This window comes from Bombus bifarius, unplaced genomic scaffold, assembly GCF_011952205.1.
Source record: "Bombus bifarius isolate JDL3187 unplaced genomic scaffold, Bbif_JDL3187 scf7180000007984, whole genome shotgun sequence".
Classification (NCBI taxonomy): domain Eukaryota; kingdom Metazoa; phylum Arthropoda; class Insecta; order Hymenoptera; family Apidae; genus Bombus; species Bombus bifarius.
In genome coordinates, this window is record NW_022884367.1 from 3,001,652 (window position 1) to 3,017,964 (window position 16,313).

Consider the following 16,313-nt stretch of genomic DNA (forward strand, 5'->3'; position numbering starts at 1 on the left):
TGTTCTCTAGTTAGACGAATTAAAAATACTTCTCTAGTTAAAAGATTATTGTACCTAAAATATAGAAACATTGAAATATTTGTACGTTTTTCTATCCGACTTAACATATTTATGAAATGACAAATAAGTGAAATATTCATATAACTTGACCCCTGCTAACGTGTCGTCTGGGAACCTGCATTTCAATCGATGAACTTTGCGTCTCGTCTTGCTCGAAATTCAGCGCATTTACAAGCAGGACACGGTTACATTTAGCATAATAATACGTTGATTGATACGTACGTGAGCCAAACTACTGTCGTTAGGGATGCACGATTCGTTTCAGAGGCCTCGTCTGAATGGCCGCTTATCCTCAATGCAGCGTTCCTAGTGACTTCAAATGGTTTGTATGTAACTGTCCCGCAGCAGCAAGTTACCAGGAAACCTACTTAAGCTTCTAACAGGTCTTCAGATTAACCTGGTCATTGCTAATACATAAGCTAAAGACTAACTTCCAGCCACTTACCTCTTACAACTAATAGCATCCATTAAGCCTCGAGCTATTTTAAAAACATACGAAGCTGTTATCGTTGAAACTATATCAAGCTGTTCCACATTTAATGGAATTCAAGATTTTTATTACTGTTTATTGTATACAATATATAGGCTCGTAGAAAGATAATACATGTATTTATTTAATGCTTTTTTTCTAATATTCATTATTTATTTTTATTAAGAGTTAATTAACTGTACTCCAGGATGTTAAACTTCTAAAAGTTCCTATACAAATTTTATCCATAGTTGAAAACATCGTTTATCAAAAGGTAATAACAAAGGTGTGAAGAAGCGCTATAAAAAATATTTCAATAATTTGATAAAACCATTTTTGTGATATTTCCATTTCATTCTGAATAATGGAATATTTTTAATTGAAGCTGCTAACGTTTACGCAAAATATTTATACCTAGTATAAAACAATAACATTTTCAAACTTGTTATTTACTGAAATATAGGTGTAACAATTTTGATAGTTTCTTCACAGTAAATGTATTTTATTTTGTAATGTAATATAACTGGTGAAATATATTTTTATTATTATTACGTTCCGTTTGTATCATTATTCGTTATTTTCACCTGCTTAAGAATGGTAATTTTCAAGATATAGTGGCGTATAATATATAAAAAACAAAGGTCGTACAATTCTATTCACGTATAGTAGCGCGGTTAAGTCGTGGTTTTGAATAGGTACACGTTTCACGTCCTGTGAAGCTATTCAGAACAAGAGAGGAGGAATTTTAAAACAATAATAGCGGAAAATGATTCGAGGTGTGAGATTTTGCACGAAAGATTTAACAAATGAATGGTATTTAAGAAGAATTATTCGCTTTAAATCTGTTTAATTCATACACGAATTATTAAATTCGGATCAGTCAATCTCCTTCAATTCCTTTTATATAAAGTTGTTTTAAGAGGGAAGATATATATATATATATATATTTACTATTATAGTATGGACTCTTCAGTAAGGCTCACCTAACAGACCTATACCTTAGACACAATGAGAGAAGAGAGAAAGTGAGTGTTTCGTCCAAGATCTGCTAGTATATTTACTATTATATTATTCCATTCTTATTTAATTTTTTTTTCATATGCATACCATTTGTTAAATTTATAAAATACTCTGTAAGGGAAGAAAAACGTTTCACTTTTATTGAGATATTGAATAAATATCTGAAATGTTATCACGCATTGTTAAACATTATATAAATGATAAAGAACCAAGGGATAAATTGTTACAATAACTCAACAAAACATTTCGTTATAAAATGAGTTTATTTTCTCTGTACCATATATGCTATGTACAACATGTGTATTACGGTACTGAAATATACGAAGTTTAGCCAAAGGGTGACATCTTGATACTGTGGTATAAAAAAAGAATAGAGATAAAAATAACGAGGAATTAATTAAACGCGCGTACACATCGAATTCCACGTTGGACGGATTAATTCGTTTAATCGCATGCTCGTTTCGATACTGTCTGCCTTTATACGTGTACACAAGCGTGCACGCGCCTGCACGCTACATCGCGTCCAAATGAAGGGGACGTCGTTAGAACGTGGTTAGCCTATGTGTCAGACGTGGACGCGTAAGGCGAAAGAATAGAAATAAAAAAAAAAAAAATATAAAGAAGGGAGAGAGAAAAAACAGAATGATAAAACGTGACAAGATACGAGTATTCTTGAAGAGCGGTATACGTTAAACGTAAAAAATAAATAAGCCATTATGATTGGTGCGCGTGTTATGTAAAAACGCTCGATCGTCGGGTAAGCTCTGTACGTGACTCGCGTAATTGCGAATCAGGATCGTTTAGTCGGCTTTTCTGATTTCTTCCAAGCGAGAGAAATAGGACAAAAGGGGCGTGAGATAAAGGAGATCGAGAGAAACGGCGGAGGGGAAAAGATAGGGGAAGGAGTGAAAAGCAGTGGAAACATGCACGCTTGTCAGGGTACAGAACAGACTCGAGCTTTTCAAGCTTACGACGGAGTAGGCGCGCACCTCAGGCTCGAGGACAAGCACCGACGTCTCTGCACACTTGTAAACACACGCGATAAAGTAGGCAAGGCTACGAATATAAGGCTCATTAAGAAGGACGAGAAGAAGGAAGCGTGGAAGTAAAGAAAAAAGGAAACAAGGGAGGGAAAAGCAAACTTCTTACGCGCGAAAGCGCCGAGTACCCCAACGTCGGAGTTTAACGCAAAAGTGATTTTCTCGGCGTTATCATCGAGAGAGCGATCGTCCTCGAGCCTAATATTATCGTTCCACCGCACCTCCTGCGACTTGTTCGCCCGCAGGCCGCGTTAACTTAATCTTAATTACATAATGAAATGACGATACATGTTTGCACGATTTTACTTCCATCGTATACACGTTAATAGTGGGACGATTACTTTATAAGAGACCTTATCGACGTAGAAACGATGCAGTTTCCATTGACTTGAATCGAACGCTTTATCCATCGCTTATTAGCAGATAATCAGGTGTGTTCGAACAAGTCGATGAAAAGTGCTCGAGCGTCATTCTATAAAACTACTTGAAAATGCTGTTTCTTCTACAAGATGGCGCGAGAAAATCTCAGACTCCCTCGCATCGTTGTAATATTCTCGGGGAACGATGACTCTACAGCAACGTTTACGAGAAATGCTAGGATGAAACGTTCGAAATGTTCTTTCTTTTTTATCTTTTTTTTTCCTAAGGTTGTCAAGCGAGGAAGAACGACATTCTTCATGCACCATCTCGTATGTTTTCGTATATGCGTTAGGATGATACCTCTAAAAAATCGCGAGCGGCGAGTCACGTACACGCGTGCGCGCATACGCGTTCGCGGCTCGCAATTTTATCGTTCGTACAGTTAGGTTGTTCGAACGGTTGTATAAAAATTGGCTCTACCCTCTCACCATAAGCAAATTGGATTATACTACGTCAGCGTTAGCGAAAAATCCTTAGCATATTTCGTAAGTATAAAATGAAGTCGTTAAAGTCGCGCCGCTTATTGATACGCGTGTAGGCACCGTCGTTGGCATCTTATCATTGTATGTATACATGTGTGTATTGATATTTATATGTATAGAATAGTCAGCATCGAAGCGGGAGGAGCGGCGTCATTTCGTGTGCATTCCCTGCAGATGCACGTTCGCACAATAGGTCCAGTTAACGTGCTCTAATGGCTAGAGTACTACGTCACACCCATATCCTATGTTTTCAATCAATGCCATTCGATTCAAAAGAGAAATTCCATTTAGCTTCGCGTTTCCATTGTGTCAACTGAGCGAAAACCTAGCAATCTCCACGGCAATTAGTACCAATAATTAAAGCGCGCGTCCTTTCAACGCGAGTTCGATATCTCCGACTGATGACTCTTTTTTTCACGTTTCACTATCGTTTTGCGCCAGCAGCGTCGCGTCACACCTCGGATTACCGCGAAAAACAAACGACGCCGTTATACGGTTTCCACCGTTATTCGTTGAAAATTATACCCGTAAAATCACGACCGTACAATTGAAAACCACCCATCTATCAAATCGTGTAATAAGATATTTAACTTACGAATTATACCAATTTTGTTACTTAGGGATGAAACGAGAAACAAAAGATGGGATATCACCATTAAAACCGATCAGAAAGGGACAGAGAGAAACTCTAGATGGTTTGCAGCGTGTTTGCTGATAATAGACAGACGTCGAACAGAGAAACGATCCCAAGTTCGGTTAACTAAAACGCAAACGTCCCATGCTAATCGAGGATTCACACTTTGCCCGTCTTTATCTTTCTCTTTTGCTCTGCCTTCCATCCTCTCCATTTGTCTTGACGAGCATATTCAAATTTTCAAGTTTCTCAATTAACCCGATCCCATCCCGAAGCCTTTGTGCCTCGTCAAAATCGATAAAGTCCCGACGGCAACGGCGGCTAACCGATTTAAATTTACCCAACGTATCGCGGGCGCCCTCACCATCCTCCGCTACCCTATATACAACCGGATTCCCTGTCATAGATCCGTTCTAACCCTCCTACCCGGTCGTAGGTTTCGGTTTTGGCTCACTGTAAAATTTTGCTGGCGTAACGAAACTTCGACGTCATCCATAGTTTTAGCAAGTTCGGCCGGTAAGGCTTGTTATGTTAAACAGCAATCCAAACAGCGAAACGTAACCGATTCGAACGTACTGTCTCTCTGACCTGTGCATTGTGCCGACGACGTTTCCACGTTGGATCTATGTTTCGAAGTTAAGATCGACTGCGCGTTATAACTTTCCCAGGTATATTTGAACTCTGATTCGCACGGGAGCTAGGAAAATGTCGAAGTAACTTCTCTAACGTAAACGTCCGCCCACAACCGTAATAGTAGTTACTGAATTTTCGTAATCTCGAAATTCACCGCGGAAAATATCTCTAGCAATATCCCGACTAAATATTTTAACAGAAACTTTAAGCTATTTTGTTGAATCGATTAACCTAGTGCACGCCAGTTGTTTCCCAACAATAAGCTAGAACTATCTTAAAACACGATATAGAAGTTTATTCACCTCGAGAATCTTTCATCGCGATATTAATAACTTTGTTTACGCGCGTACACCGTGCGATAAACTCCGGAAAGAAACAACGAGGAACTGCTCTCTATACTTCTAGGCGCTACATCAAAGACTTATCCCGTTGATTAGACATGACTCGTAACCATCGGAGCACGTCGATAAGCTCACGTGTCGCGATGTAAATTAACCTGACCGACACGGATGGCCGAAACCTGGCTCTAAGGTTAAGTCGGAAAGGGATGGCGGTTATACGATCCCAGTATGCTGTACGTAGCTATCCTTGATGCGATCCCAACGCCGTTCGCTGTCTCGTTTCTCGACCCTTCTTGCTCCCGAATTCTCGTCTAACCCTACGAAGCTTAGCTTAACCCCGAGACGCCACAAGAGGCAATTAACCTTCCGCCAACCCCTTGACGCGCATTGCACCCCCCCTCCCTTTCAGTTCCTACTGCTGTCTCTTACTGTTTCTAGTCGTTCCGTTTCAACCACTACCCTCTGACCTTCTCTATCCCACCCTTGCTCCTGTTGATATCCCACTTGGAGCATCTGCATAATCATGCTCGATTCCCAATGCTAATTAGAGTCCGCACCGGTGCCCTATCCAACGTAGCAAGTACATGTCGACCTCCATCACCTTCGGAACCACGCCTCATCCCGCTTCGGTTTATTTCGCTTTATCCTGTCCCTGTCGTTTCACACACGACAAGAAAAAAGAACGGGGATAGAAAAAATGAAGGAAGTAAATGTCGCAAAGGAAGCAGGAAGATTATGCGCGATTATGAACGAAGGATGACGAAGCTGCAAGATAATCGATCGAGCCGGCCTCCTTTGATCGCATAATTGCTTCCAACTGCTACTGTGTAATTAGTTTCCTCCAGATTCCTCGTTTAGCTGTTGCGAGCTTCTGTTTTAATTCGATATTTAATTATAGTCGGGCTTTATCACGACGATTTTCTCTAGTGAAATTAGTTAAGTAGAAAGCTACGCGGGTTGTCAGTAACATTTTCTAATTTGCGATGATCGATGTTCGAGAGTGTATTGCGTGTATGCATTTCACGGTGTTTAATTCCACGTGTCGTATTAATTGACGTTGTCCGTCACGCAACAGGGGAATCATAGAAAAAGGTGTTATAAACGATGCATCCTCATACAGCTAAAGAAGAAATCAGCGATCATAGAAGGCTACGTTTATTTCTGTTCCTTTGAATACTCGTTAATTGAAATTGCACCCATGATTGAATCATATTTTTTCAACTTCCTGATGAGTTATTACCATCGATGTTAGTAAAATGAGGTAAGAAGCAGCTTTGTTTTTAGGATCGATCGTTTATCCTCGAGAAAAGAGAAGAAAGGTATACACGCGATAATTCTTATAAAGTAGAGAGCACGAAGTGTCGTCGACCATACGGGCAGTTCTTATCCAGACATCCTACGATTTAAAAGAAAATTCTTCTATCTGCCCAGTGTATCGATTTGAAACCTCACCGAATACTCTAAATTTGCACAAATCCCGATTACAAAGCAACGAACTGCTGCGCCAGGAATTAACATTATCAATTAGATTCCTCCAGTACTTTCAGAGATTCTCGGCGTTACAAAATTTCTATTCGGGTCTGAATTACAGGCGTTTCTAAGAACTACACAAAAAATACTAGTTTTTAAATACTTCGAAAATCTGAAACCGAAGTATTTTGCAAAATTCTTCCTCTGAAGAATTCGAGCCTAATTTTGCATATTGGGAAGCTTAAAAAACGAAGGAATTACGTGCGTTTTGTTTGCTCGTAAAGATCTCTGAGAAGTCGTCTGGAGGTTCACGACGTCGGCAGTGGAGGAAGACGAGATTGAAGGACGGGTGCAGGAAACGAAGGCTATTCAAAAACGGCGCGCTGAATATCCGGTGTCGTACAACTTACAGAGGCTGTCGGTGCGTCCTGGAACGGAATGCATTCCGGGAACGGAAACCGAGACCGAAAGGGCTTCTTGATGCTTGAGCATCTGACGACGTCTTTGCCAGGTGAAGGTCCACGCGGCGATGATAGCGATCTGAGCAACGAGGAAGACGGTACCAGCGACGATAGCCTCACCCAAGTTAATGCACATTCCCATCGTTGACGATATGTCCTCGCTTTCCACGAATACGGTGTCTCTAGTCGCCGAACTGGCGTTCGATGTCTTGCTGTCGTGCTCGAATCCGAACTTGTCCGTGATCTGAATGGATTGTACCAAAAGAAGATCGTCGCGGCTTTGAGCGGAAGAGCCAGTGGAACGACGACGACGACGTTTGCCGAAGGATATGACGGAACGAAGCTCGCCGGTGGCTTCCTCTTGATCGCACTGCACCGGCTCGCAAGTAGGCATGCAAGGTGTCACCAATGCACGGAATTGTACCACCTCAGAGCTAGGGAATTTGAAGGCGTCGAAGTGCGAGAGGAGGATCTGAAATAAAGAAGTGATATATTCGTGATTATAATGGTAATTTAGAGGTAGAGTGCGAAAGATTAATTTAACTCTCAATTAGTATTTTTGTATGAGTCGAAAGGTATTTTACCTTAATTTGCATTCTGTACTTTACATGATATGGATTAAAATAAACATTATAGAGATTGATCAACTACAGACAAACCTAAGTGAACCTGTTACGTTAAAGTATTAAGGCAATAATCAGGTATCTTATAAAAAGATGATGAAAACTTTTATTTTATAATAAATTAATTGAATAAATGTAATTAATAGTCTGCGGATTTTTATGCATCGGTAATGAATCGAAAGTTGCAAAAATGCACGAAACGAATATAATATCCAAAGTGGAATAATCGTTATAATTTTTAATAAGTGAAACAGATTAACGTAGGTTTCATTCCTATCATTCTGTTTCTAAAAACATGAAACTGTATAAAAATCCGCAGTCAAACAATTAATTTCAAATTGTTATTCGAGAAGTTCCGTAGAATATATCCCTTTTCTTCCGCAAAATTTTCGCGGTTGTCAAAATAGATCAAGATATATGTACGCGTGAACCGTTGAAGATTTTCTGAATTGTGAAAACAATCAAGGAGGCAAAAATGCTGTACTTCCGGAGGATTTGCAAGTCACGCGAGGAATTGTTTTGTGCCGTTATTCATCATTAAGATAATACGTCAACAGCTGTGTCAAATAACTTCTTCGGACGCAACAAAGACTTTTGCGTATTCTGATGCAATTTACCATTCATAGAAATAGCCTGGATGCTGTTAAGCACTGACGACCGCGTTCATTTCTTTCTCCTCATTCTTCATTGTAAACTTAAATTGTTTCTTCACTGAATACAACACAATGTTTCGTAATTTTCATGGTTTTCATCTAGTACAATAGACGAATTACGATGTCATCAAACATCGATTTTACAACACGACTCACGTATTGTGGAGCTTCGAAATATTATCTTTATAATGTAACGAACGTTAAACTGTAATCAGCAAGTCTACAATTAATACAGTCCTTATCTTGGTTTGTAATTAATATCTAATTAGTAGGTTTCTGATCACTTTTTGATACATAAAATTTCCAAACACAAGGATACCCCAATTCTTTAATGCGTGGTATATACTACAATAAAATAGTATTTTGAAGAATGTAGTAATTAGATTGGAAAAACGTCTGTGAAAGATGAGCATTTACGACATTGTGTACCTTACGGGCTTCAGTAAGGACATAACGGGGTTGTAACAATTTTACATAATTTCACTCAGGATGATGTGTGAAATGATAATCTCGAAAATTAAAAGAGGATAATTAAATATAAAAAAATGAACTTCGCTTAAAAGAAATCATTGCAATGAATAAATTTATTAAAAACGAAGGATTTTAGAAACTACTTAATGAAATGAAAAATATTTGAAAAATCTGCGGAACATTTCCTCGAACACTCCGTTTATGGTCTTTGAACTTATTCAATTTCCATACGCTTGTACTTTCTCGATCGATATTCAATCAAGTTTCTTCGAATGAAAGGTAAAACCATTTATCTCCGGCGTAACTCGTACGTAAGGTGCTTCTGGACAAAGTATTTCAATATCCCGTCAATTACGGGGCGTCCACTGAAATTACGTTCGCCCTTGTTCGCGTGCTGATAAAAAAATCAGAAAGCGTTGTAGAACACAGGTATCGTGTAACACGTACAGGCGTTCCTCGTCGCACGCAATGTGCGTCATAGAAGATCGTGGCAAACTGGTTTTCGCACCTTATACCAGCCGCGTCCCAATTTTTTTCTTCTTTAAGATCTAGAGTCGTATAACGACAATTACAGAATTATGCGATGGAAAACAATTTAGTTACCCCGATTTTGTGTCGTTAGAAAATTTCCAGTCCCCAGAGATTGAAACTATTTCAATATAAATAGCACCTGTACCTAGGATCGTACCGTTTGAATTTTTCTTTTCCCTTTAGCTATATCTTTAGACGTTTTATACTCGTTGGTAGTGTCAAACTGCTTCGATAATGTTAGCCTGTCGACGATAAGTATTCATTACTTACGTCTCTCTTTTCTACGTACTTTATTTAACATGCCGTTAATATTTATTACCCTTCATTGTAAGGATTAATAATATACTATTAGGTTGTCCGAAAAGTTTCCTTCGTTTTATAAGAAAATAATAGACCCACAATGTTTTTTATTTTATATCAGTTTATTGAATTATGCACGAACATAAATAATAGAAATAGAATGAAATGGATCATACCTAATTCGATAAAATAATATAAAACAGAAATTGTTGTTCATCTATTATCATCTTATAAAACGAAAGAAACTTTTCGGACAACCTAATATATACTAGTCACACAGAAATATGTAATAAAGGACGAAAACTAAAGAACGAATCGACAAGTTACAAGTTTCATTCGCGTGATCAGCAATGTTGTTACTATAATTCAAAGTAACTTGCAACTTGTGACTTGTAAAGTTTAACTAGTAATATTACTTCAATTATTCAAGAAGGTTCGGGCAGATCGTTTATTAATAACTCAAATAAAAAAAAACTTCTGAAAATTTGAAACCAAACTCTTTCGTATTCGCTTTATAATTACAGAAACTTCCTATCTCCTCCTTTATTCCATAAAATTCTTAAGTAACTCAACAAAACACTGCAGTCTCGCGTATCATTATTCGCTCCCTATCGTTGCTAAACGTTTAACCTGTGGCGCTATAGGAAATCAATTCGTTTCATCGGTTGTTTCGTTCACTTTTACTGATTCCTCATCGAACTGGGAATCGCGTTCCACGATTCACGATCGGTTTTAGTTATAAAGCGCTTAGCGCCACGCGCGTGTGCTCCTTTGAAACTGGTTTCTGCGGCGCATTACCAAGTTCACCGTATTTACACACCGAGCACGTACATTATCGGGGTAGAGGGTTCCGGGAGGGGTAAGAAGTAAGACATTAAAATATGCTTCATTCCACGTACAGCTTCATTTAGCTGTTTCTTTGGCGAACGCGTCTCGCGGAACGAGCGGAACTTTATTAACTCCATGTCAGCCGACGCTGAGAGCCCGGCGGAAAGCCTTAGAGAACGAAGGTCAGTAAAATGCGAGGAAAGAAGTGCACGGTGTATCCGCGGCATCTGGTACGGGCTGTTTCTACGTTCCTTACCAACCGGAATACACGGCAACCGTCGACGAACGTGACATCGACGACGACTGCGTTTAGTAGCAAACTCGAGAGTGATGACAGTACTCCCGTAAAACGTAGTAGACGGAGCTGTCATAAATGTACCACGCCGTGGATCACTTCGCGTCGGTGAGGTACAGGTTCGTCCTCGCTTCCGCTTGATCCTTCATCCTATTAGTTTGAGACAGTATGCTAAAATGGATCGCTACGTGTAGTTTTATTCGCGAATGTAATTTGGGAAAGTGGATTTTTACTCTTGTGTTAGAATTGCTGTTTTGTCACTTTTTATTTGGTCACGATGTTTTTGAAGTAATACTTTTTGGCTTGTCTAAGGATAAATTTAAAAATCGGTTAACTATTTAGAGATTAGCAAAATTTAGGATGCGTAGATGAAAAAATGATAATGAATTACCGTCCAGGCTAAATAGCAGTGAAGTTTTTGTCTGAGTCTAATTATAGTTTCGTTATATGTTCTGCTTTATATTTTAATATATTATTAAAATAATTAACTTTTTTCCTCATTTAAGTATGAATTTAGAGAGTGCATAATGTACTTTATTATTACCTTCTTGCCTATGTATTTAAAAAATTTGCGAAATAGTAGATGTCTAGATTAAACAACTATTGTGAGATATTCTCCCAGATTAAATAACTGGTTTAACACATTTAACAAAACAAGGAAATATTACGAATATGTTAAGAATTATCTTAACAACACTTAAAAACTTAAAATTTAAATGTACATATCTCTGTATAATCTTGCTTCTTATCCTTTTTTTAACATAAATAGAAAACTAACTTGTTGAAATATTCTACGTAGAGGTACCATTTACATAAACAATGAAAAACGAGAAAACAGGAAAAATACGATGGAAAAGAGGTGTATATTTTACCCGGAAGACAACTCAGAGAGTTTTGAATCATATTAATGGAAGTAATGTTGCATCCAACTTATTTAATTCCTATTTAAATTTGCATATTACTTTTTACGATCGGAAACAAATAGTAATCTAACAGGAAAAATTAACCAAAATTTGAAGACGTTTGCTTTTAATTCGTAAACGTACACTCAAAGTAGGACTCATATGTCACGAAATACCTTGTATATTGTACGCTTATACCAGTGTCTACACAGAGGAGCGAGTGTGGCGGCTGAGAAATGTTTCCAATTTCATTCAAACCGGTTGTGAAATGGAAGAGCCCCGGTACCGTGGCTTGGCTACGTGACAGACATACCGGAAAACCCGACTTTTGGCAAATTCCTAGTTAGACGAGACGAATCCTTTTGCCAGGCCTTTCAGGTCCAACCGAGTGTTTCTTCCATGTTTCGTATTTCTTGCTATTTCAAGGTTAATCAAATTACTGAAGGCTACAAATAAAGGAAGCGAATCATCGATGGGTAATCTCATCGAGTAAACGAATTAAACCCTCTGATGATATTCATAGAGTTTTTTCAATTATCGTATTACGAATATATGTGTGTATTGTATTATTTACTATATATACAAGATGTTCCAGGCAAGTAAATGAAACGACAGTTCAAAATAATTAAAGATAAAATTAAATGAGGAAAATGTAAGTACCAGACTACTGCTTTATGTTTTCTTTCTTAAGTTTCACAAAATTAAGCTGTAAATATATTTTCAACTAAGAATTTTCAGAGCTAAGTGACTTAATACCTTTGTATAGAGAATAAATACAAAACATTAACATTTTTTTAATATTTCCAGTCTTAATCTTTCATGCGCCATTCGAAATCATATGATTTTGCCTAATAAAATGTTTGTCTATGTTCTGTTGATCTAGAGCTATGACTTTGCTCAGTTATGTAAAATACCCTATATATTAATAATTTGGCAGGAAATGTTCTTTTTTAAATGATGATTTAAATTTTAGAAATAATGAAAGATTTGTTGTTTAATATATTGTTCTCAAGCTTTTATCTCATTTGAAATAAAGTAGAAGATATTAAACACAATCCTTTTTTAATATCCGACTTTCTTTCAGTCTTTTTGTAATAAGCATTTATAATTAACAAGATTGCGACTGTTCTTCCGTGCTGCAACATTGCACGTCATAGAAGGCCGTAAAAGAGGGTGGAGGTATCAGGGGAAGGATTATTTTCATAAGAGAATCGTCTTTTTATCCTTTTCTTCTTTTTCTTTTGTTTCAACTCAGTGTGTTTATTTGGGTGAAAAGTTGTTCTGCTATCTGGTTAGTGAGAAGTTCACCGGCGGCAATTGTGGTTTCCAAAAGGGGTTTCATGCACGAAAATATTTGAGCATTTATCATAGAAAACCTTTATGAATATATTTTGAAATTTCATTGATATTGTAGCGAATAGACTGTGGATTTTTATACAAATACATGGGCACAATTAAAGGAATGAAACTTGAATAGAAATTTATTTTACTTTCTAAATATGTGTTTGAAAGAGTTTGGTTCGAAAATGTTATAGTTTTGCATATTACTTATCCCGTATACGCTATATGAATATTTCTACATATTCAAATTTTTCATAAACGCATAAAAATCCGCGATCCAAGTAAGAAATACGACTATTATAATTATATCGATACAATCCGAAAGATATAAATATAGAAATTAGAAGCCAACTGTGAATATACTATAGAATTATAGCACACATTTACTGTAAATATACGCTTGATAAAAAATTATTGTACACTGTGAATACTGGTTTTAGATATAAAATTAATGCGTGAAGATAATTTCATTAAATTTTCAGCTTAATCATATAATGAATAATTGACTGTTCAAATACTTTTGTGGAATGTCCTTTTCCTTTACATTATTCATTCTTTCTACATACTTTATTATTTCTCACCGAATAATTCATTCACTTATTTTACTTTAACGTACACGCTTCTAACGATCCTTATAATTGTTAGTCTCGACGTTCGTCTCTCACTGATCCTAAAGTTCCAATTCTATCTCTTCCACGGCTTTAATCAACCATTCTATGCGTTAATGATCCCTCTTTCCTTCGTTCAATTCTGTGCCCGTAAAAAGCAACGGAAATTATTAACGAGTAACGTTACGTCGTTGAATGGATAAAGCGAAAAAAAAATCGGACTCACTCGTAGTCTGGGAAAACCTAGTTCCATGGTTAACATGATAAGTATACGACTCTTTGTTCGAGCAGTACAATGAAAATCAGCCACTTAACGCATTCTTAAGCAACGGTCCTTTAGAAAAAACTACATCCGTCATTTTTTCACCAAGAATTCTTTTAAATTGTTTCAGCGGTTGTTTACTCGAGAAAGAGATTATTTATTACTATAAATGCAAAGACAAATTTTTGATATTTTCCATTAAAGGGATAATTTTAGAATTTATTGCGATTGGCACTTAGATTTTCAAACTCTAATTTTTGTTATGTATTTAAAAATTGACGAAGTGCTTCTAGCTAAATTACTATTTATTACGATAGAAATGTAATTAATAGCTATGTGCGCAGCGCGTTAGAAACTCTTGTTCCAATTATTGGACTGTACAGGGCACTCTGATCGTAAATATTTCCCTCGTATCGTAAATATTTCCTATCTATAGATGCACCCATCATGGTTCAAGGCATGATAAAACCTAAATGGTTATATCTTAATACACGAGTGTTTCAAGTTTCTACCTCAACATAAATACTTACGCAAATTATAAACATTCTGCTCAAGAATAAATTCGCCACTATCTCTACAAACGGCAATCTATTTTCACCGTACTACTTTCATTATAGTCATCTACGTCCACATTATGTTTAGCTATCCATCGAAGCTTAGTAGCTTGGACGTTACATATTTTCCCTCTCAACGAGCGTTATAAGCTGACAAAGTCTTCGAGCCGTTTCTTGCAACACTCTATGTACTCGGAAGACTATCACAAGTGTCCATGTAGCGCTGTCTAGCTATTCGCAGGGCTTCTTCTAGTCAGATTCTTGTTCCACGAATTGTAATTTCCTGTGTACGAGGGGGCACGTACAAGCAGCTATTCGTAGATCCAGGCCTCGTTACTTGGACAAGTCTCGGGAGGAAATGAGGTTAGCTCGCGTGATCTGTGGAATCGGCGCGGGACGAGATCGTGGTACGAATGGAACGGATCTCTTTCTCTCTTTCTCTTTCTCAGCCAGAGGAGGGGTGTCAAGGGTGTACACGACTCGGTGATATATCTCGATGTGCCGCATCTTTCCTGAATTAGCGGATATAAATTTGCTCTTTCTTTCAAGCCGGGACTGTTATTACTTTCTAATAAAGCGATATTGCTCCATGGCGCGCCCGCACCCGCGCGAGCAAATGATGTGGAACGAAGAGTTAACGAGGCGGTATGCCCCTTGTTCTCCCCTCTCCCCCTCTTGCCCCCTATCCTTGCATTCTTCTTTCTACCTGCGACTATATCGTAACGATCCGTTTGTTTTACTCGTCGACAGCCGAAGCATCAATCGCGTACAAGATCTCGTAGGACGTTCAACCTTCAAACCGGTGAACGTGTTCTTCGAAATCGATGAAGTGAGATTTACTGTGAACCATTAGCCATTGCTTTGATAATACGAAACAATTGGTAATAAAACTCAGTGGTTATCCTGAAGGAGAATTTTGAACTTTTATCTTTGAGACGTTCGGGAAGAGATCAGATGTTTTGCTGTTCGTATGATACGATAATGAAAAATTAGCAAAATATTACTATCTTTTACCCTTGAATCCATGACTTTTCTAAATATGATAAAATACTTTGAAACTGTTAATTTATGTATCACGAGACTATAGGAAGATAATTTAATAAGATCTATTTGATTTTCATATATTAAAATCGTATTATAAAGATAATAGATATTTTTAATAAAACAATTATGATGACATATTCGAGTCCTAGAAATAATCAGAGAACAAAATTTCAGATTATTAACAGTTTCTTCGCGTACAAAGAAAAGTTCTCTATTAGTTTACTTTAATAATATGAATACTTTCGAACATACTTCAGTATATAAATATTATATGCCTGATAAATCATAAAGTATATAGCAAAATATCGGAATACCATATATTTGAGGTTAAACTATATAGGTACTTCGTTTCTCTTCGTTCGCTATTCCACTGTATAAAATCTCTCTGTGTTATCTTTCCTGTTTAAATAAACATTATCACGTTTATCCGGCAGCGCGATTCATCATCCACATCTACCTTAAAGATCGATAGACAGCTTCGCCAAGATAATTGAACACTTCGATAAAAATTTCGGTTACATAACGTTAGCAAGCGTGGAACACTGTTAATTTATCGGAGGCGATCGGTAGATTCGCGCGAGTTGATGAGGAACTCGGAGCGATTGAAAAAATGGCGAAGGTTCAAGAGCTTATCGGACCGGATGGATCTCGTACGCGCGAACTTCACTTAAGGAGCATAATTATATCGTGGTTAGAAAACTTGAAATCATTCGTGACTATGACGGCTACCTCTTAAATCATACGACGTGTGAAGTTTCTTATCTTACGCGACGATCGGATGCCGATAAAATTTGCAAGAATTAATGATGCTCGGGCTCGCGAGCACCGACCGTCTTCCACGTACTAATGCAAGAGTCCCGGAGCTAATTTT

The 16,313-nt window shown here is 37.5% G+C and overlaps 2 protein-coding genes across 4 annotated transcripts in view; one reads left to right on the plus strand and one right to left on the minus strand.

The window, feature by feature from the left end:
* LOC117204959 (autophagy-related protein 16-1) overlaps nt 1-16,313 on the plus strand; it is a 600,053-nt gene that overhangs the window by 274,323 nt on the left and 309,417 nt on the right. The window lies entirely within an intron of this gene.
* The window catches only part of LOC117204958, a 97,860-nt gene continuing 83,202 nt past the window's right edge, over nt 1,656-16,313 (minus strand). The window contains exon 6 of the mRNA XM_033442909.1: nt 1,656-7,502. Within this exon, the coding sequence (XP_033298800.1) occupies nt 6,939-7,502 (564 nt within the window). The 3' untranslated portion in view covers nt 1,656-6,938. The remainder of the gene's footprint in view (nt 7,503-16,313) is intronic.